This window comes from Macrobrachium rosenbergii, chromosome 29 (assembly GCF_040412425.1).
Source record: "Macrobrachium rosenbergii isolate ZJJX-2024 chromosome 29, ASM4041242v1, whole genome shotgun sequence".
NCBI classification, from domain to species: domain Eukaryota; kingdom Metazoa; phylum Arthropoda; class Malacostraca; order Decapoda; family Palaemonidae; genus Macrobrachium; species Macrobrachium rosenbergii.
In genome coordinates this window covers 17026108-17050252 of record NC_089769.1, presented here as the reverse complement: position 1 = coordinate 17050252, position 24145 = coordinate 17026108, and the positions used below count along the sequence as shown (strand labels likewise).

Below are 24145 nucleotides of genomic sequence, written 5' to 3'. Positions count from 1 at the left end.
TTGTTGGATATTGTGCTGGAGGCAGGTTGAAAAAGCAGTAGAGGCAAAATTGGGAGATTTACGAAAGCTAATGTAATGTAACATTCAGAAGAGACATAATGACCAATTAAAAACGATCATGTTTTATAACTGGTGAAGCTACTTCTTTATATAAAACTCTTAAAATAGTGTGATGAAAAGATGTACTGCTACTTTAAATAAGTTACTGACAGTTGTCAAGTGTGATAGTAACTAACTGATAAAATGATTTCCTCCCAGGACAGAACATATCATATTTAGGTTTATTTTTTATTTGATTGTACTTATTTTTTATGTTACCTACCTTTGTAAGTGGAAGTAGAACATTCCAAATTGCAAATTAATATATTTTCCTGCGTGCCTCTTATATCTGCAGTCTGACTTTGTGTTTATATATAAGGGTGGGTTTTGTCACTTGTCAGTGAAACCATTTGTCCAAAGCATTGAGGGCAAACCTGTATACTCAAACTTCAGCTTATAAAGTGAACAATGAATTTCCTTGACCATTTATCAAAAAAAAAAAAAAAAAAAATGCTAGCTAAAGTGCTGACCTTTTAGATGAGACACACATGAAGTTGCAAAATTTCTCTTCAGTACCCACATTCAGAAAAGATGAAGACAACCCTGTAACCAGCAAAGTACACTATAAATGGTGAATTATTCTTATTAAATTTCCTTATTACACCATCAAGAACAATGAGATAAAAACACTGAAATCGATGTAAAACATGCTTAATCAATCCTTGAAAATCTGAAAACACAAAAATTCTTGGGATTAAAGTGTAGAGCTCCATGTAGTTAGGAACAATCCTGAGGCAGTTAACCGCTGAGGATCTGTAGAGCTAGGAGAGCATGCATGGTAGCATCATTGTTATCTTTTTTTTCTGCTAAAGATACGACTTGTATTAGGTACTGAAAAACCACAAATGTGGGCTATTTTCAAGTACCATGTTTGTGATTATTTTATGTATATAGCCCAGCAACCCTCATATTCTGATAATTGTGATAGTCAACATTAAAATAGGTGAATAATCGAAACCTATAATAATTAACAATTTATTTTTACGGAAGCATCAGAAAAACAACTCGAGCAAAATTTATGCCATTTAATAAAAGAGCTTGAACCATGAATATGGAGATTATTTCAAAATAAATAGACATCTCACCTTATTTCTTTTTCTTTGTATGCTTCTTTGGTCTTGAACCTGCATGGACAACTGGATTTATCTTATTTCGATTCTTATTCTTTACGTTAGTAACTTCATAGAAATTGCTACCTGTCTTAACCCTCTTTTGACTTCTCTCTTCTCTCCTCCTTTCTTTTGCTGTTGTAGTTACAAACTGTAAGTATTCCTCATCTCCGGGACGAACCTTTCTTTTTCTCCTGACTTTCCTTAAACTAGTAACTTTGAATGAGCCTGCTGTTGTTGATATTTCCTCATCACTTGATAACTCATCCTCTCCAATAATCTCATCATCATCAGCTTTGGCATCCACGGAATCTACAGCGCAAGCAGAGTCAGGCATTTGTTTCTCATCATTTACTGTTTTATTATCCTGACTTGATTTGTCATCAATACTAGTTTTACCTTCTGCTTTTTCATTGTCTACAATATCATCGGTTTCCTCTTTCATCTCACCACTTTCTTTGTTTTCCTTTTTATGCTCAGCAATTTTGTCTTTGTTTTCATTTAAGTCATCAGCATCATTTTCTTTGTCTTCATCACTTAAAACTTCCTCCTCAGAATCATCAGGTAATTTGTCTGTGTCTTCAAGAGGTCTGACATCATCACCTGAGTATTCTAAACTTTGAGCAATCTTCCTCAGGTTCTGAATCACAGCTGGAGTGTCAATAACATAGTCAGGTTTAAGTGCATCTTCCTCCTCCTCTTCCTTCTCCCTTATTTTTGTTGCCATTTCCAAGTTTTCCTCTGTTTTCATTTTTTCAAATTGTGATGAGTCGTGTCCAGGAGGGGGGACAAAGTAAGGAATCTTACCTCGCTGCCAATCATTAAGGACCATCTTGGCCACGGCATTACAATCAGGTTCTCCCCCCTTCAGAAGCTTCCCAGTACGTTTACCTAGTGATTCTAAAAAGCCCTCTGGAGTGTCCCAGTCATCAACCTGAAAATATTGCATACATAATTTTAGAGCACTCAAACACAATGATAGCTTTACAGAACACCATAAGTAGAAATACAAAGTTACACTTCACAGCAGAACATATTCACTACTTTACCACAGTATGAACTTTGTGCTGATGGGCAAAACCTAATTTCAGGGGTTGATAAATGAACTGCCAAAATCTAGGTAATGATCTACACTTCTGCATTGCAAAAGACGAAATGGAGTATTTCACACCAAAAATACAAATAATTAAAGTTAGGATATCTACAATCAGTTATGATAATTTATAATTAAACACGTCAAGTTATAAAACAAAAGTGTACTAAATGTACATTCTTTGTTGTAAAGATATGATATAAATAAAAAATATTACTGAACCTGAAAGTCCTAAAGTACTTAAAAGTAAATCAGAAGAGTTTCAAGAAAGAAATGTTTTACAACAACCAACAAGGTTTGCTTTACTATTTCAAGAAGTAGTGAGCCTTCAAGCTCCAGCAGGGGAGAGGCAGGGAGGATGGAGATATATATATTCCGATAAGCGGAGGCTAAATCGTAGTTGGCAAAATGAGAAATTAGGGGGACTGAAATCACAATCTATACACAACAGAGGGTGAAGAGAAAATATCCAGGACAGAAAAGTGGCTGAGGAAAAATGGAAAAGGTATAAAAGGGACAAAGTGTATAAAAGTTGAAAAATAGAGAAATAAAAATTTGAAAATAAGCACTGGAATAATGAGGGAAGTATTTTATATAACTGAATGAAAAAAGGGGCAATAATGACAGTGTGTTAGCAAAACAGATTGAACATGACAGTTGATGAGAGACTGAACATGACAGCTGATGAGCCCTCTGAAAGATGAATAATAAAAAAGTCCCAGGATCCTTCATTAGTTACTACAATAACCTAATGAGGAAGCAGCGAAGCTAGTTATCCATAAACCAGAATATATGAAAACCTGATATACGAAGAGGTAGGGCAAAAAGAATAAGAAAAGAGACTCATAATAATGGTGTACTAAGAGGATGAAATGAATAAAACTACTTGAGCTTGCTTAAAAAGTACTGGAAAAGGTACTGGAGGAAAGTTTGCGAAGATCTGTTAAAATTAATTATAATTAGTTTGACTTCTTGCCAGAGAGATCAGCAACAGAAGCAGTATTTAAAATGAGGCAACTAATAAAAAGGTACCACATGACCAGGAAGAGATGATATCACACATTTGTGGCTGTTAAAAAAGAGACTGAACAGAGTACCAGGGGAGTACAGTAATTGAATGAGCATTATGAAAGAGGGTACCAAAAAGACTCATTATACTGGTGATGTTACTCCACTACAAAACTAGAGGGAGTACATTGGTGGATTTATTAAAAGAATATTATTCGAATGCTGGTATATATCGAGGACTAGCACTGACCCCTTTATTGTTTATCGAACCAAAGGAAGCTAAAAAGGGGTGAAGGAAAAGGGGTCCCTATGAGCTACTTCACAGAGACAATCCAGTGCTATCAGCAAAATCCAATGAAGAGCAAAAATGTTTGAAAGGTGAAAGAGTGGAATGGAGAGGATGGATCTGAAAATCAAAGTAAGCAAAACAAGGCTCATTGTGACTGGAAAGGACCGTTATTGTAGGAAATATGTGGGTGCAAACTCTTGGTGCCAAGAATATCATACACAAGCAATTGTGGAAGACAGGGGAACTGAGAACCGTGTTGTGATAGACAGGTCTTACAAAAAGTAGAGGATTTCTGTGAATCAGGATCTGAGAGAGCAGGAAGTAAAAGACATGCATGGATGAAAAGGGGACCAGATGAAGACCTAGACTTGATGGGGGTTCATGAAGAGCACAAAAGAAGGTGGACAGAACCCATTTCATGACCAACCCTATACAGTCATGGGAAATGTTGGTGTAAAAACAATCATGATGAAAATTGCAAGGATGTCTTTAATACTATAACCCTTTTGTTTCCCTTTATAAATTTTTTAAAGATCTGAGGTAATTACCTAACATTTAAAAAAAAATTACTAAAATAAACTAATATTAATAATCTATTACTCTCCTCATTATTGTGACCTACTACTACATACCCCAGAATCCCGAAGTTTCATTTTTGTAACAACTATTTTTCACAAGGCAAGGACATTAACCTGAAGCTCAACATCTCTCTCATCTGAGCCAGCATCAGGTGAGGCCTTCCCTTCCTCCAATTCCTACACAATAATAGTAATTTCTGAAGGAAGCCTTAACAGTACAGAATACTTTTTTTCTACAAATATAGTGTTAGAAAACAAAATTCAACTGAAATATTTTATAATTACCTGATATGTTTTAACAATATATTCTCTCTTCACTCTCTCCAATATCTGACCTATATAGTCAGTTGGAACTTTCAGGTATTCAGTTCGAACTGCTCCTTTCAGCACCATATCAGAATCTGTTTCATGAGAAGGAGGAACAATTCCTGGGCAATCTACAAGGTATATTTTGCGCATCAGAGTAACATACTGCCAAACTTTAGTCTCACCAGCTAGTGGAGCTGTATTACAAACCTGGAAATTTGAGTCAAAAGTTACAAATTCTGAAGCATATATCATTATCCTGTAGAGGGAAGTGCATTAGTACCTACGAAAGTAGTTATACATACCTTTAATATATTCATATATTCTACAACATATTTATAAGCAATAAACAACAATAAAATCTTACTTTAATTACAAAAACATTCAGTAACAAACTTAAAATTTCAATATACAGTATCTACAGTGAAGAGTCAAGATCTTACACTAAACTAAAGTCACCAATGCATTTATACTGTTAAAACAAAATATTTTCCAGTAAAATTTCTAAATTACAAAGAACCAATTAAAACAGGACTATCATTAAGAGACTAAAAATTTCTTAATCTCTGTCTGTGATGTTTTCCAGTTATTGAAATTTTAACATCCTGTCTCTCCAAACCTGAAAACCAAACTCTGTAAAAACATAAAGATCTCTATGAATAGCACTTTTCTCAGTTACATGTACAATGTCTAGAGAGAGAGAGAGAGAGAGAGAGAGAGAGAGAGAGAGAGAGAGAGAGAGAGAGAGAGAGAGAGAGAGAGAGAGAGAGAGAGAGAGAGAGAGACAAAACTGTACAGTCACCTAAAGATAAATTCCTTGCAGTAAACCTGCTCAAAATTTTTGGGACCCACAAGAAAAAACATAAAATATATAAACACCTTTTTCTTCTTAAGGGTATTTATGATAGAGCTCTTTCCAACATTAGGATAACCAATCAATCCAACACTTATTTGTTTCTTGTCGCTATGCAATTTGCCAAACTGTCGAAGCAGGTTGATCAATGCTCCTTTGCCATACGGATTTGTGATAGAAGAATGGAACGCCAAGGTTGGGTATTCTGAACTCAAAATTGCAACCCACTTCTGAGTCACCCACACAGGAACCAAATCGACCTGAAAACCGATAAAAATATTTATATACAGACCATCAATAAGGCAGTGCTCTGGCTGGCACATTAACAATGGTATTGATTATAAAACTGCAAACAAATTATAGATGAAAGTGCCACAAGAACTTTACCTTGTTGAATTATGACTACTTTCTGTTATAAAACTACAAGAAAGGCCTCATGTTTATAGTCAGAGTTTTAACAATAACAAACATTGATTATTATTGGACTCTTTGATCTGCACAGTAATACAACTGATATGCTGCCTGAGATTGGACTTATATTTCAAACTTTAATATAAGAAAGATTTTCCTACTACCAAAAATGTGATAAATCTGAGAATTATAATCTCACTGCCACAGGAAATCATCCATGATAGCCACCGAAAGTATTTAATTTCAGATAAAATTCTCGAAAGACTTTATAAACAAACAGCAGAATTCATCTCACCTTATTCAAAACAAACACAAGATGTTTGTGAGGTGCTTCGGTTCGTAAATATTTCTCCACCAACTTAGAACGTGTGCCTAAAGGATCTCTAGCATCTAATACTTGAATAACAACATCAGACGAATCTATTACTTTATACAGCTCATTCCAGATGCGTTTACTCTGACCAGCCTGGATTTGAAAAACAAAACAATGGAAAGATTAATTTGTTAAAAATAAAGTTCTTATAACAAAAATTTTTTCACACAAACCCACCAATCACAATTAGCCTTAATTCAGTGTCAGATTCTCCCAGGCTCATAACTTCTGAGGTCTTTTAAGAGCCAGCACGTGAATTAGCCAGAATGACTGGTGACATAAGCACACCTTTGACTTACTGGTAAGTAGTGACTGCCATCATCTTTCTTATGTGTAATTCTTGTTACAGCTAAAATGAAAGGAACTTTAGAAATTAAACATAAAATTTTCTTTCTGCCCGCCATACAAAGCGTCTTTCTCACACACAGCTAAATCTTGCATTGTTATTGATACTTTAGTGTTAAGGATAGTAAGCATATTTTACATCAATAAAGCAAAGTAAAACATGAAGTACATTAGTAGTCAACTGATTAAATGTTCTCCTCCCTATAGAAAATGTATGTGATATTTTTTCATTTTACTTCATTTTTTACAACTTATTCACCACAGTGAGCTGTATGTCTTTATAAAACTTTTAAACACTAACAGAACAGAGATCAGTGGTTTATACCACTGAACATTCTCTCTCTCTCTCTCATCATTCTGTGGCTGTCACATAAGAGCAGTAGCAGTGGTAATAATACTAATAATAGAGGTACAACTGCAATTTTGACAATTTACTGCTTCTTCCTGCATTATCCACTTGTTATTATAAATCTGATATGACTAGATTTTATCAGCACATCAAGTAATTGTTTTACAGTTACAATTTACATATTCAGTACTGTGGGTCTAGTAATTATCTTACCATTATGCCTACACAACAGGAATTGCAATAAACAATTTATCAGTAAAAATAGCACCTTTTTTATAAATGCTTTTCAACATACAATGCAGAAGTACTGTAAACTGTACAGTAAATACCACTTATCCAGGGTAAATAAAGTTCAGAACATGTTGCTGAAAGCAGAACCTGCATATAGTAATTTCCATATGTAATGTGATTTCCGTGCATGTATATACACATACTGTACTCTATGTATGCTAAAGCTCAACTGATAAATACATAACAAATAAATGAACCTTTTCCATTACCATCAAGTATTATATAGTGTTTCCCTTTCTCTCTAATGAATGGTATTCTGATGACCTTATGTGACTAATTAGCAAATGAAAATGTAAAAACAAAAATTACTATTTTTTACCCCTCTAAAGATAAATACATACATTACCCGAGTACTGATCACTTTACTTAATCTATGCCTAAACTGGCCAGTTGTAGCACTAGTCACAACCACAGATGGTAATTTGTTCCAAACTGAGGTTACTTTATATGTGAAGTGGTTCCCGAAGTGGTTGGAGGTAAACTTTTGTAGTTAAATTTCCATCTGCTGAATTTTGTTTGATTACTGCTCAAAGTAAATTGATTTGTATAGTCTGTTATCTATGTTTCTGAGTATCTTAAATGTTTCTATCTACTGACCTCTTAACCAATGCTCTTCCCGAATAAATTGAGGTGTTCTAGTCCACTGTTCCTAATCTTTTTATGTACTCTTCCAGAATGGCAACCATGGTATGCAAGCTCTAAGTGGAGTCTAATTTGTGCATTCTATAATGTAATTATTGTCTTATACTTCTTATTAGTATGTGGATATTTAATGTATCCTACTATTTTCTAAATTTTCCTTTAATTTTATATATGCATATCAGAAGTTACGATTGCCATTCATTCTCTTCAAGACAACTCTTTATCTCCTTGTCAAATGGGTCATACTTAGCATTCCAGTCTATATAGGCTCTATGCATGACTTTGCATTTATCTAAGCTTTATGGTATCTGCCATTTTGTTGACCATTTACCTATTGTCTTCAGGCCTTGCAAATGTTTTATTGTTGTATAATTATTAGCACCGTTACCTATTCATGTATCATCAGGCAACTTGTTTATTTTACAAGTCAGCTTTAAGTCTAGGTCATTAATGTAGATGACGAATAACAAAGACCCCACACTGAGTCATGAAGTATACCACTTATGACTCTTTGCCAATGAGATTATCTCCTCTTCATAACACCTTTACTTTCTGTTACTTAGCCAGTTTTCTACTTGGTTCATCTACGATACAAGTTAGTTAGTTATAAATGATTTGTTTAACCAGACCTCTGAACTCTCATCTATGATACAAAGACTTACTTTTGCCAGAAAATAGAAAAATTTCTGTTGTCATCTTCATAAAATTTCTGTTGATATCTTCAAAATTATACCCCTCCTCAAAACTATTAAGGACAGAAGTGAAAGTCTTTAAGGAAGAATGATGATGGCAATTACTTTTAATTCCCAAACTTAGGTAAGCCTGAGGACAAAGACATTCTTTACATATGGTAAGGTTAGGTTAGGTTTCAATTAGATTTATCCATGAAGAGTAAGAATGTGTTACTGTGATGACTTCTTAAGCATTCTTTCAACCAAAATCTACAATCCTTACCCTTTGGTATCCTTTCAATTACCTTTCCAACTATTCTAACTTTGCCTTGTTCCAATATCAACTTTTTATTTTACTATTTAATCCTTATGGATAACCCAAGAAAATCCAGAAATGAGGTACGGTCTAATTACGTAACTTTACATTTACGTCAGTACTCAGACAAGCAAGCAAAATACACTGGTTTCTACATGAAGGGATAGAGAATTCCACCAGTGAAGTGTTCATTTACTGACAATTCAACTCTTAATAACCACATTTGTTGATGAGAGTGGTTTGGTACCAGGTGTGACTAATACCTCAGTCACATAATATAAAGTTTTGAATAGCTCAACCAAAGTAAAACTCGAAAGAAGTATTTCCAAGAAAAATGTACTTAGGATAAACCTCCTGAAATTTAATACAATCATATACAGGTAATAATTACAATGTCATAAACCAATCTAGCCAAACAAGTGAATCAAATTCCTACCCTCATAAAAATGGCTAGCATTTTTTCTTCATGGGGTGACAAACTGAGACAAGAAAAAAGGTTGAAGCTGGACAGCCAAGTGGAAGGAAAGCAAGGCAAAAAGAGGAAAAGTAAAAGGCAAAGAGCAATGTGGTTTCCAGGCAAAGGATTGCTGCAAAAAACTTTTACATGCTCATGAAATACTGTTATAAGAATAGATTCCTATAGTGCTAGAGAAATTACAAAGTGAACATCTTCAAGAAACAAATAAAATAATTATTGATAACATCATCATCTGCAACCTGAGTTCACTAAGAATAAACTGCACTTTCACCAACAACACTGAAACATCACATCTTTTCTCCAGTGTAGAATTTTACACACTGAAACTGTCTTAAAATAATTATTGAAAATCAACATCATCTAAAACCTGGGTTCACCAACAACACTTTTATTTAACCATTCTTATCATAAATTTTAACCGTTCAGTCCTATGAAATGACAAGAAATATCCTTGCATACCTTGAGAAACCACTGAGGTGGCAAATCTTGTGTGTCTGGTGCTGGTCGAACAAGATCTGCATCTTTCTCTGCATCATATTTTTCTGCTGCTTCTTCAACTTTTTTGGCAAAATGAGCAAAATCTTCTATCTACAAATCAAAATGGAACACAGTGGTAGATAAAATTTTTTTCATTAAAATTAAGAATATGATAAAGAAAAAACAATGCATATATCAACTTCAACTGGAGAAGGAAGATAATAAGTGTACAGTACTGTACTTAAATAAATAAATATACAAATAAATATACAAATACTTAAAGCCATTCCCACCAGCTTAAGCGTTATTTGGTGATTAATGCCATCAATTATTAATGACTAGCCTTACAAAATTTGAGAATTCACAGTTACTGTTCAACCTATAAACTAAAACACTTTCCACTGAAATCTTAACATGACAGTCTCTGCTGGCTTCAGGTTGCTCTGATGTATATACTTAAACAAATTCTGGCATTTACCATCAAGAAACTCTATTCTCACAAATTTTTCTTTCAGTTTATCATATAATACACTTGAAAACATAAAAAAAATCTTTAATACAAACATTATTTCATTAGTTTGCAATCTGCATTTTCATTTTTTTTAAAGACTTCATAAATATTACAGTACTGTACTGTACTTACCTTCAAATTTGGCTTCTTTCTTGTCTTTTTCTTCCCAAATACACTGTCAAAGGGCTCGGAATCAAGAATGTGGACACGAGCATTCTTAGCCTTTTCATTCAACAGTGATATGGGCAGATTTGTCTTGCTCATCACGACCTAAATAAATAAGAGAAAATTCCTCTCTTGAAATAATGTATCTATAAAAATATTTTCATTTCATACATAACCATTACAGATGACAGATTTTAAAGTTTCACAGAGATTAGCACAAGGATTATAAAAAATCTGTTTAGGGGTACAAAGAAAAGTTTTCTATATTCATTACGATAGACACTTCCAAAATATTGAATGCAACATTACTTACTATCTCAAAAAATAAATTACTATAATTGTTTTTATAGGGTTAAGTACCACTGTCCTACAATGAGTTTAACTTTCTTTCATTAACACAGTGGCAGAGTAAAATAATTTTCATTTGTTGTCATGCAGGCTTACCTACTTTGAAAATTATTTGGACCATGCACAAGGGTCACCAATCTCTTTGAAGAAAATGGCAGCTCTTAAAAAATTAAAAAAATTTTCATGAAAACCTATCTATCATAATTAGCCTTAATCTGCAGTATCAAATCCTCCAAACATGTAGCCTCTCAAGAATAACTAGTGAATGGATGAGAGAAAATTATCCCCAGTTACAGTGAGGTTCCAGTTGGTCTAGGACCATTTTAAGAGATACACATAGGTCAGGGATCAATGTCCTAAACAACTTCAAAGTGAAGAAATGGTTTGTATCACGAATACACCAACAAATCCTGAATAGGAACCAATCAATAGTGTGAGACAGCCATTTTTGAGCCTAAAGTCCGTGTCTCCATGGTAAATGATGATGAATTAGGAGATTTAAATGAAAAGGAAGAATATACTCCGTCACAAGTAAAAAAATTGCCGAAGTTATGGCCTAATGAAAATGCGTAACATACGCTTTACTTTTATAATGGAATGTCGTAACATCCGAGAATTACTTTTAATGCAAAACTATTATCGCCGCTGCCAGAAGTCTAACCGGTAAACAAACCATCAATGCAAATGGCATTATTTACCGGTGGCTCGATGATGACTGAATCACTGTAAAGCCTAACAAGAAAAACTCATCCTGAAAGATTTCAGCTTGAAGGCTGCAATATACTTGTTCTGATGGTTGATTTAAAGAATCCTCCACCGAAATCCAGTAAAATAACATGAAAATAATGAAAAAAGCTACTGCCAGACCAGGTGTTGTCACCACGGATAGCAAGAAACGAATGAGAATGGCAAAATGGCCTTGTTCAGGTAACAAAAACCTTTAGGGCTTGGCAAGGATCCCTGGACCAAGGAGGGAGTCCGCCAAACTCCTACAAACACAATTAACAGTGTCCAGCACAGAGCACTGACAAGTATAGCTTTGATGGTGTTAGCCAAATTTAATACATATTCTCTGGCTCCTGAAGTGAGAAAAGTGGCTTAGCAGGCACAATTGGATCCCAACATCTGGATCAGGAGAAAAGAGGGAAAACATCCCCAGCTTGAATACAATAGTCTTCCTAGCAGACAGCAAGGGAGACAAGAGAGGGGACTCTGAAAAGGGAGAATCTTTCGCCAAACATTCCCACTGAGTGAAGTCTCCAAGTACAGAAACAGTTATGTTAAAGGATGGACTACAGAATCTGTCTATGAACAACTGAACTAATTCCTTACAACTAAGGGGATAGGCTATATGTTTCTCTTCCTGAAAAGGAGGCAAAGAAGAATGGTGTCAAGAAGAGCAAGGACAAAAGTAGCCCAAAAAATAAATGAACTAATAGGACTCATAGATGCCTTGCGCTGAAGCGTCATGTGGACTCACTGAAGCTTCAGACTCGCTAAACCTGTGTGGACTCGCTAACGCCTATGCAGAGTTGCAGACAAAAGTGCAGATTCGCAGACAACTGTTTGGACTGGCGACCAACTGTGCAGACTTGCTGCTGGCAATGCAGACTTGCTGCTGGCCATGTGGACTTAGTGCAAGCCAAGAAGCACCTGCAGACTCGCATACAACAGTACGGAATCACATCCAACTGTGCGGACTAGCTGCTGGCCACATGGACTACTGCATATCTCAGACTCCCTTGGACTCGCCGACAACTGAGTGGACTCCTGAGGAGCCGATGGGACAGAACAAGGCTGCGTCTGTCGTGCGGCCAAAGGAACAAGGGGACACTGTCCCTGCCAATGCACTGGACACACACACACTGCAAACAACTCAACTAGCTACACACAATTTAATTCTAGATTTAACTGAATCAATCTAATTGTATTAAATCTAGCTTACTACCCTCAGCTGATATTTGGGTGTAGAAGGATCTATAATTACTAAAGAAGAAACTATAGGCTTATCTCTAACTTCTTGACCAGGTGTTAATTCTAAAGAAAACCTAAGTCTATCTATCTCTTCTAATTTGGCAATTTATTCTCTTTAACTCTCCCAAAGACCAATCCTGGCAATGATCACCATGTTGTCAGAATCGTAAATCACCTCTTGATGATCCATGCAAGTATGTGTATATATGTACAGTGTCATGTCAATTACTCAATATCCATGTTAACCCTTAAACGCCGAGCCTCTATTTACAAAAACATCTCCTGTATGCCGGCGGCGTTCGGGAGCTAGCGCCAAAGCGGAAAAAAAGTTTTTTTCAAAAAATCACAGCACGCTTAGTTTTTAAGATTAAGAGTTCATTTTTGGCTCCCTTTTTTCTCATTGCCTGAAATTTAGTATGCAACCATCAGAAATGAAAATAAATATCATTATCATATATAAATATTTGAATGTATGACAGCGAAAAAAAAAAACTCATATATAATTGTATACAAATAGCGCTGTAAGCAAAACGGTTAAAGGTAATGAGTTACTTTTTTTTTGTTGTATTGTACACTAAATTGCGATGATTTTGGTATATAACAGATTGTAAAACGATTAAAGCAACACAGAGAAAATATTATCACAAAATAATGCATGAATTCGTAACGCGTGGACGTAAAAAAAAGTTTTTTTCAAAAATTCACCATAAATCGAAATATTGTGCTAGAGACTTTCCAATTGTTTCAAAATGAAGGAAATTGATTGAATATTACTAGACTGTAAGTTTTTTAGCTTAAAATTGCATTTTTTTACCATTTCGATCGAGTTAAAGTTGACCGAAGGTTGATTTTTTTCTATTTATCGTTATTTATATGAAAATATTTCAAAAATGGTAAAAGCTAAAAGCATGATTTATTTTTTGTTGTATTCTACATCTTGTTGCCTCACAAATACGTAAACACTCGCCAAAGTTCTGCAAAACACGGATGCGTCAAGATATCGCTCTCCGACGATGCGCCGCTGATGCTTTCTGGTGCGAGAAGGAAGAAATTCGCGCATGCGCGTCTGGGTGACGCTTATAAACAAAACAACAGCGTGATCCGTGAACTCCCAGCATCCCTCAAGGCGCGTGATTTGATTTAAAACCTTTCGCAAACTAGGCCTATAATTATTTTTCCGCGAATATTTAAAAAAACCATTTTTAGTCGACGTACCATACGTCCACTTGGCACCCAACAGACAATTTTAGTCGACGTATGGTATGTCCAGTAGGCGTTTAAGGGTTAATTACTCAATCTGGTCTTGTAACTTACCTTACAAAATCTAACAGATTTCGATAGGGAAGATACAAAAGAAGAATCCATATTGTCAAATACAGACCAAAACCATACGATCCAATCATTAATCCGGAAAACAAACAAATTTTAGAGCACTCGTCTACACGTCTGGCCATATTCACCGACAAGAGACGACTGATAAACCAAAACAATTGCTGTCTTACCCCCACCCCCTAAAAGGGTGGGGGAGTAACTATTAGGAGCATTCGTTCGTTAACGATTGTTTCAATTTTAACATTTGTTGAACCTGTGCCAAGTAGTCGCAGATAAAGCTAATGATGGAGGGTTTCACCTCAAAAATATAATTTAAAAATGGTAATAGAATGTGTACCTCAATCTACCACCCAAGTCAAGGAATCTACTTTCACAGCTAAGACATGCAAAAATATAAGTAAAACAAAAAAAGGTCTCAGAACCTGACTTTATGGTTGCTATTAGACAACTAAATATGATATCCTAGATGACTGACAACAGAGCTGAGAGGAGGGAATTTTGAGCAACCCAATATTTTATTAGGATCATTTTTCATGTACCTAATAATGGGTAAGGAATTTATAACTATCAAATCTACAAATTCATTTAAAATAAAAAGAAAGCAGTCTAACTTGAATTTAATCTTCCAAGTTACAGTGAACATCATTCCTATCATTATGCTCTAAAAAAAATGATGATTTTATGCTAATCCCTCAGAAATGTGTTGGATACTCCCTTGACAAACCTTGGATTTAGACCTATACTGGCATCAACAGGAGCACAACTAATTATACCAATTATGCCACCATGATTTATATCTATCAAACAAAAACACAATTACTTCTCAGAGTTGTAAGGGATGAATATTTTTTCTGCACCAAACATAGGTAAAAATTTCAAATAAAATAAAATGCAAGAGAAAATACTGTTGTGAAATTTTGTGTAGATTTTTTGGTACTTGCTTTGAACTAAATAAATGCCAAACTCAACCGAATCAAAAGAGATGATTTTAAATCTATGGGAGTCTGATACAATCATTTAATTACAAGAAAAAACCTTTACTTTACCTGATATGGATCCTTCATAACTTTACCCATTTCTTCTTGAAAGGTTTGCAATGCCTTCTGCCCAATGACTTTAGTGTTACCAAACCACCGTTGATTTAGGAGCAACACGAGCACGGGTTCCTGCAAGAGTCAGGATTTTTAATACAATACAGCATACAGTACTAACAAAAGCTGTCTAATTATAACATCGCTTGACAAGAAATACTAGTATATTTCAAATGATACTACATATCCAAAAAGCTAAAACTATTACTTTTAAGATATTCACCATACCTGGAGCAACACTGTTCTGGAAAATTGCTGCCTTAATAATTTTTCCTTGTCTGTTCCTTTTTGCCTTTCCAGTGCGATACATCTGAAGGCGCTTGATAGTGGATTTGTCTCGGGCATAGGAGCACCTTTCAAGTTAACCTGTCAATAATGAACACCAATGCTAATATTATTATGCAAATTTAAAACTTACGGATAGTAAAACGGCAAAGTCACTAAATACAAACAAGTACTGCCACTTCATAAATAGATGTAGCAATGTATGCCAGAAGTATTACACGAAATCTACACATTTTTTAAATGTTTATATTATACTGCTTGAAATCACTTTTGACTTCCCACTCAAAGAAGTAAGCAGAGCATCTGGGAAGAACAAGGTCTTTCCCTGTGCCCAAGGAGAAAGGAAGAAGTAAGAGTCAACTGTACAAATATGCTCAAGCAGGAGCAAAGGGGACAGGGTGTTCAGAGAGGAGTCATAATTTAATTAAGGGTTCTGCAGTGCAACTATGCATGGATTGAATAAATGTGTGCTTAATGATGTTAGATTTATGATTGGTTTAAAAATGAGCATTAAATCTTAGGGTCACCTTAAGGGGAAACAGACAAGTTATTCACAACACACTGAGTGCTGGCATGACTAATGAATTAGAAAATCATGAGCAATAGTAGGCTCATAAGGATAAGGTAAAGTGATAAGAAAACCTTTTGTTACTATAGAAAATCACTGCTACTTTAAATCACCGATCAAAAAACCCCACAAAAACTACAATTACAGCTGATGCCTTTTTTTAAGTGGCATAAGCCACTGAGAAATGACAATTTGAACACCATTTCTCTGCCAACTTGAAACTAATGAACACATCGTTGGCATTGGGCTGAAAGTCTAGTCTTTATGGAGGCAACATAGATGTCATATTGTCATTGGAACCACAGGACCAAAGAAGTGGAATGAGCCATCTCAGTGATCACCTTAGAAACATGTAGAATGGCAAAAGGTGTAAGCTTACAGATGTAAATGAATACCAAAGAGGTCTTGCTTTGTTCACGGGTGCGAAAAGACAGAACAGAACACCGCCAACTTCAATAAGTTGAGAAAAGAAAGACTATGATCAAGCTTCCTCAGAGATTGAACGAATTTCCGCAAGTCAGTGAATGAACTGTTGTAATTACATCCATCCAGTTTGGGATGTCTGGTTGGTCACTGTACTGAATGTTCTTCTGTCTACAGTAAATCCCCTGTATTCGTGGGGATGTGTACAACACCCCCGCCCCCACGAATAGCTAAAATCCTTGAATGCTTAGAACCCCCTCTAAAAATACTTAGAACTGCCTATTTTGATAGTTTAAACACAAAAAACTCTCTAAAAATGCTTATGCCTGAGTATTTTAATTGTTTTATCACAAAAAGTGCATTTAGTCATGAAAATGATATGAAAATACAGTAATCAGTGAATATTTCTCAGTGAAAAATACTGCGAATGGGCGAATTTTCTGTGAATAATGGGTAGATACGTTCATTAGATAAATCTGTGAATAGGTGAGTCAGCAAACAGTGAGACTGCAAACATGGGGGGTTCACTGTATTCGTGTACCTGCACTGCAATAGAGTAGATGGAAGGACAACAGGACCTTTAGTTGACTATGACACTACCACAGTGTTGTTGCCATCACACCAAGGAGTGTCTATATTTGGATCTTGAGACTCTTGAAAATCTAAAATGAACTGTGCTAAAGTTCCAAGAAAGGAAGTGTAGGAGCCTGCCGCCCTGGTCAATGTTTCGAAGAATGAAAAGTCTCTGGAAGAGGATAGTGTAACCATCACAACACTACCTTGGTGCCGCTGCCATCTCCCACTCCTCACAGGGGGAGTGTAACTACATCAAGTAAAAAAAAAATGGAGCTCCTAGACACCACTTCTTGACTGAATAGGAACCAAAAATAAGTTGTTGGAACTTAGTTTGGAGGTGCTGTTGATCTTCAGATGAATTAGGCAGAATGACGGGAAGTTGTAAGCCCAAGACTTGAATCATGGATGCAAAAGATGTCTCCTAGGTGTCAACATCCTCTAAAGTTTCTAGGAGGTCACTTATCCAAGTACTGACTAGTTCCAAGGTTTCTAACCATGGATGCGAAAGATGTCTCCTAAACGTTAACAGAATCTGGTGCTCCAGGAGGTCACCTATCCAAGTACTGACCTGACCCAATCATTGCTAACTTCGCTGATTGGACGAGAAGCGATATTTTCAATGTGGCATGGTCAATGGCTGTTATGCCCACGGTCCGTGGAGACAGTTGAATAGTAACTGCTTTGGAGTGTCAAGACTGAAGGACTAACTGAATGTCTTCCTTGATCGAACAATTCTTCGAAACATCGAGGTGACAAGACCAATTGCTGCTAACACTGACCCTAGAGACTGAACTTGTCTGTCATACATCCATCATCCTGGAATGTGTCTGGTTGACCACTGGGCAGTGTGTGCTACTGCAAACCCATGCACCCACACCATCAATCTCCTCAAATATCTATTTATTAAAACGTAATGCAATCAGTGGTTGACTCAATTAAAAAGTAATACAGTCGATCCCCGCCTACTTGCAGTTCAGGATTCACGGCTTCACCTATTCGCGGATTTTTCTGTGGAACTTATCATCGAATTATTTGTGAAAAATTCTGTAATTCACAGACTTTTTCATAGAGAAATATTCACTAATTATTGTATGTTTATGTTATTTTTTTACTAATTATATTTTTATGACAAAAAGTTTTATTAATTTTTTAACATTAATATTAATTTAAACAAAGCAAACTATCAATAAAATGTATTCTTTGTTCAATGAATATTAAATATTAAGGTACTGTATACAGTAATTAACTTCCCAGTGTTTCCCCATGCACTGTAAAAAGAAAATGGGACTGCTTCAATATTGTATGAGAGAAAATAGTTTTCACACTTAGCTGTAAACCATATATTTTTATGGGTAATGTTTTAAGATGACTTTGAAATGATATCAAAGTGTTTTAGAAAATAGTTTATGGTATATTCTGTGTAGGATAATAGTTTATAGGTTCGAGAGAAAATGGTTGTACTCCAAAATAGGGGTAACTTAAAATAGTTTTCACACTTAGCTGTAAACCACATATTTTAAGGGTAATGTTGTAACATGACTTTGAAATGATATTAAAGTGTTTTAGATGATAGTTTACGGTATATTCTGTGTTGGATGATAGTTTAAGGTATACATCTGGTGTTTGAACTATTAAAATAAGCAGTTATAAACATTTTTAGAGGGGGGGGTCTGGTTTTTTAACTATTTAAATAGCCAGTTACAAGCTTTTTGTAGAGGAGGATGTTAAGTATTCGCAGATTTTAGCTATTCACAGGTGTCTGAGGTCCCTATTCCCCGTGAATACCGGGGGTTTTCTGTACAGTAAAAGAAAGAAAGTCTAAAACCAATTGCTCTTTACCTTGTCAATGGGTCGATCAGGATTCATGGAATTTGTCGACTTGACAAATCCTTCCTTCTTCTTCTTCTTTGCAGAACGTTTTGCTGTTTTAGCCATTTTGACGAGGGTTGAATCTCACAAACACTCCACTGTAATAGAAAAGAATACAAATTTTCATTAAAAAAATTGAAAACATACATAATGAATTCTATATTATGCTTTGTACACATATATCTTTGCCTTGTGGGTGGCAAGGGTTTTCTCCACTCTATTCAACTAACTTGTTACTAAATTTCTATCACTGTTCCCAAGTAGTGCTGAGGAATACTCTACATAAAGATAGATGGTTTATATTTTCTTAAAAACAAATAGTGAGATTGCTGACACTTACAGAAGCTCTATTGCGTTTTGTGCACTTGGTTTTATTACAGTAGTCTGTAGAATAGAATATAAAATTTAGGCCAAAAGCCATGAGCTGGAACCTATGAGGTCATTCAGCGCTGAAAGGGAAATTGACAATAAGAAGGTTTGCAATATGTAACAGAAGGAAAACCTCACAGTTGCAATATGAAACAATTGTTAGGAGAGGATGGAAAGTAAGATGGAAGAAAGAGAATATGAATGGAGGCACAGTAAAAGGAATGAAAGGGGTTGCAGTAGGGCCAAAAGGACGCTACAAAGATGCGTAAGTAATGCCTACAGCGCACCACGCGAGATGCACTGACGGCACTACCCCACACCCTACCGGGTGTTAGTTTGTACAATTTTAAATTCCTTTAGTTATGGCCTAGCCATCTTCAACCAACTTCTCTTTCTGATGCCACACAAGGTGATTTTTTTAAGACTCCTTCAAGAATACTGTTGCTCCATTACAATTTGGTGAAGAGTCCTAGCTATGAAAGACAGTTGTCAGGACAGAATGCTGTACAAGGAGAAATACAAGGTTCTCAAAATGGCAATTTCTTAAGAAGAAATTAATGTTAAAAATCAAATAGTAGCCTGGGCTACATGGTTTTTTTTCATAAGTTATTGATGTGATTCTGATAAATTTGACATTCCTTCCATCAGAACTGTTTAGATAATCCATCATATAGGCTCTTGCATCTACTAAAAAATTGGGGACCACAATGTAAAACCATAATTTTCAGTCATTTTAGGTCTGGGGCTACAGGGATCATCCATTTCCTTGAGGATGGCAACAAAGGATAGCAAGTGACCGAGGCAGGATACGTATGCAAATACTGTTTTTCTAAGATTTACAGAAAATTAAGCTACATTAGATTGGTGGGTTGTCTTGTGAAGCCATGCCCTACATCACCAAAGTCAGGTAGAAATAGGCTACCCTAGGTTGAGGAAGGTCACATTTCAATGAACTCCCGAATTCTGCTTGGTAAAACTACAGGGTAACTCCGCATGGACTTTTACCTTGGAAATTGATTTTTCCTATACTTTAAGTGTTGCTGATGAAGGAGGTGGTGTTGTTTACTGTCGGTCAATTATTTTTAACCTCGTATCTACCCAAGATGGTTGGGGACCCTTTGGGAACACGGGGTTTTTGGGTTTGGAAAATCGTTGGGACTTACCAGACTACCATGTTGTTGCTATGTAATGGTTCCGTGCATGCGCAAGTCATTAGGGATTCACATGTTCAAGAAGGGATGGGATAAGGAAACCTATTATAAAAGGAACTATACTAACCTAACATACCCTTACCTAACCTAACCTAACCTAACAGGCCATGTTACTCAGCCAGGGGGCGGAGCCCTCTGATCCCCCGGTGAAAGAAACTCCACTTTTTACCAGAGCTCCTCTATAACACTGTGCATGCTCGATAGCATTCCAGGATGGCCAGCATACAAAAACATATTAGTTCTGATGTTAATTATAGGTTAACTACAGTTGACCGACAAAAAATAACAGTAAATTGTTAATGAGCAACCAAAATACTACAGGAAAAGTCAATTTCCAAGGTAATACCCACTGTAGAGCAACCCAACAATTCTACCTTCTGCTCTGTCAGTTACAGTGTACCAAGTAACTCAGGATAAGCTGAGGGGGTTCAGTGGATGCAAAGGCTCCGGGCCTCCTCATGGATATAGCAGCAACTACCAAAGCATAAGCCTAGCATTGGCTAAGATAACGTTACATTAAGCTTCAGCCGACACTAAATTAGCCTACAAGGGAAATTCAATTCAGGGGTAGTTTGCAGAACAGGACAAGGCTAGCCTACCTACGAACAGAAACTAGGGTAAATGATCAGGGCTTGGACACATGCATGGCAGAATTTTCACTTTTCACACAATATTTGATTGGAGAAATAACAAAAAAATTAAACCTTTCAAAAGATTGACGCTTCATTAACAAAATGAGCTATAGGAAACTCCCATACGAACTAAAGTAAGCATGTGACGTCTTTATAAAATAGTTGTTGAAGGCAATTTTGAATCCAATATGGCGCCTTCCCAAATGCTGAGACAAAACTGAGAGGCGATTGGACACTTCCTTCTCAGTGCTCATTTAACGGTGTACTGATACTAATGCGTATACAGTATTTGTAATGTTTATAGATATTACTCAGGATTTTTTATTTTAGTTGTAATCAGCACGATAAAACATTTTGTTACCTATACTAGTGAAAGTATGAGACATGGAATTCCCGCCTGTCATGTGGTTAAGCTGAAAAGCATTTTTACTTTAATCCGTGGTTTTATCCTTACTGACATCACAAATGAAGCTCCACAGTGCTTATTTGATTGTAATTCACTCACAATACCACTTAAAATACATGAGAATGTTTGTTTACAGTACTTTACTCCATCAAAGCAGCGAAACTGTGGCAGGAACAATTTTCCAGCCTTATTGTACATCTGACTGCCACAAACATCCGAGAGCGGACGACGCATTTGGAAATTGTTTACGATAGAAATGTAGTATTTTGTCGTTAGGACTCTTCATTTATTTAAGTACATATTGCTATGTATACTTCTGAGACATGTAATTTATACATATGAGTGTTACCACTTTGGCAAAAATGCAGGAAAGTTGAGTATGGCAATTTATCTAGAACTGGTACGAGAGTCAAGTTGCCATGACGTCAAAATTCAGGAATGAAATAAAGGTTTTAAATCCCAAATTATTACTTAAAACACCATTATATTTGACAAAACTTACACTGTGTATGTGATATATGTATTACACTGTATGTAATATGTATTAATAAATAAAAAATAGGAAAACACGAAAAATAGCACATTGCAATGTTCACAGCAAAAGCATTGAAATTTGTCTCAGGAATCTGGTTTGCTCCAACAACAAATATTTTCAAATGAATTATAATAGACAAATGGGGTAATACATTTACTCAATTTATAACCTTATTCTGGTGTTTAGCTACCTAGTTATTTAAATGTTATCTAGCACTATGGCGTCCCGAAAATTCACTAGAGTTCCCTATCCAAGCCCTGAAACGCACCAGCATTTACCACTGGTGTCAAGGAAATGGTGTCAGCTTCTTTGGGTAACAAATATTTTGCAGGTTTAACACAGGAAATGGGCAGTTTGTTTACACAAGTGACTCGGCAAATATCGAGATGGCGTCACTCGTCCACTTGTAAAGTGTTTTAAGTAAAAGTTTCGAGAGCGTCATGGCAGGTACGTTAGCACCTTACACGGCCAAATCTTAACGAACCTCTGTTTAATTGGAAATATGCCATTATTCCGTAATTTAGGAGAAAACAGTTACTTTGATGGGAATGTAGAGGTCTCAGTGTGTTGTGTAGAGGGGGCACAAGTCTCAATGATCTTGATGGGGACGCGTTCGAATGCATTTTCTGGAAGTGTCCAAACAGTGGACGAATGTGCAGTGTCTCACGCTCCGAGTGTTTAGTGTTTACCCTAGATTTAGCTGGGGGTTGTGCCTGTTTTTACCTCTGAAACTGTTTTCTTCTACACTTTAGGGCTTCTGATACGGCGGTGAGTTTGTTTGTTGTCAGCCAACTGTTATTTGCCCCTAACTCTACTCAACAGTAAAGGGGGACTGTTGGAGTTCGGGGTTTTGGGTCGGGGCGAACACAGAAATGGAGCGGACATGTTTACGTTGAGGAGGAGCCCTCTGGAGGGGAAAAACGAGAGGGAGCCATTCGCCAAGAGGAGGGAGTTAAATGCATTTCGCTGTGTTTAGTACTTGCATTGGGGGGATGGTATGTCCCTTCGCTGTGTTTAGTACTGCCCTGGGGGGTACCCATACGTTAACATACCCATACTTGCCAGACGGGATATGATCCGTTCCAAACAGACATACCCGTGCTCTGTCTTTTGAAGATCGCGTATGGAAACCCCTTGTTGGATGGACTTCAGGGGTAAATTACAGGTTAATTATATTCGTGCTACAAAAATTGAAGATAAATCCATAATTAGCAACAAAAGACTGTAGAGAGTGTCAAGTTAGAAGGAAATCGCCGCCGCGGAGCTACTACTTCGATCTACCGCAGAGGGTGCCGAAGCCCAGCCCCCACCCCCGCCCAGATCAGGGCACGGAGTCGTAAGTGAGGTTAGGAAGGTAAGGTCTGGTTAGGTCAGGACCGGGCATGCTACGAAAGGTTAGATTTGTTTACGCCTGTAGAACCTGTCCCGTGGTTCTACAATCATCCCCAATCGGGATCTACATTAATGTGTAATGGTCCACACAAGGATAATCTCAAGAGGGAATTTGCCCACGGTACCTAAAACGCCCAGGTTATACTGGTAACTTTTGCTTTTTAGGTACCGTAAGCTAAGGTACGGTTGGCAAGGCCTAAACCTATCATATGAAAGTATTTATAAACTTATAGCATATTCTTACCTTAGTCCTAACTTTGGTCTGTAAATTGTTGTAGACAAAAATCCACCGATATAACCTGTCGTTTAGGTTTACGCAACCGTCAACATAAATGACAATATAACATTTGACGAAATTTCACAACCAAAACAATGCGGCACTGTTTCTTTTCTACTTGACTTTGGAACTCACACTTGATAGAAACGTCGTTCAACAGAAAAACAATGATGTTTCTCACTGACATAACCCGAATCTATTTTATAAATTTCATAGATTTTAAACCCAAGGTATAAATTTTGCCATATAAGGATTTAATTTACACATAAAATTTGTCTTGATCCATATGAACGATCATGAATTAATGATAACTAAAATTGAAACCAACAACTTCACTTTACTTCAGTATCATAAACGCTGCCTTTTGTTGAACGCCTGAAAGATAAGTGCTATGTCTGCGAAAAGCAGAACACATGGAGCTCTTCTATCAAAACGTGAAAAGAATCTGCAGCAACAATGAAAGGCCTCCTTATCGGACTACTCTTAAATTCTT

At 36.3% G+C, this 24145-nt stretch overlaps 1 protein-coding gene across 1 annotated transcript; it reads right to left on the bottom strand.

Moving 5' to 3' along the window:
- Positions 1 to 1062: 1062 nt before the first annotated feature.
- Ns2 (nucleostemin 2) lies at positions 1063 to 23818 on the bottom strand. Its single transcript, XM_067131177.1, has 10 exons — positions 23620 to 23818; positions 18801 to 18928; positions 15338 to 15475; positions 15065 to 15184; positions 10332 to 10469; positions 9671 to 9799; positions 6042 to 6212; positions 5362 to 5595; positions 4462 to 4692; positions 1063 to 2142 (listed from the first exon to the last, which is right to left on the bottom strand). Exons 2-10 carry the CDS (start codon positions 18894 to 18896, stop codon positions 1186 to 1188), a joined length of 2214 nt encoding a protein of 737 aa, XP_066987278.1. The 5' UTR covers positions 18897 to 18928; positions 23620 to 23818; the 3' UTR covers positions 1063 to 1185.
- Positions 23819 to 24145: the final 327 nt, after the last annotated feature.

Bases quoted from the DNA above. Each gene is read 5' to 3' on its own strand.
- Ns2 (XM_067131177.1), bottom strand. From the start codon at position 18,896: ATGGCTAAAACAGCAAAACGTTCTGCAAAGAAGAAGAAGAAGGAAGGA. The intron at 15,476-18,800 runs GTAAAGAGCAAT...CATTATTGACAG, and splicing joins CTGATCGACCCATTGACAAG to GTTAACTTGAAAGGTGCTCC. The intron at 10,470-15,064 runs GTAAAGTAAAGG...TTATTTATTTAG, and splicing joins TTATGAAGGATCCATATCAG to GTCGTGATGAGCAAGACAAA.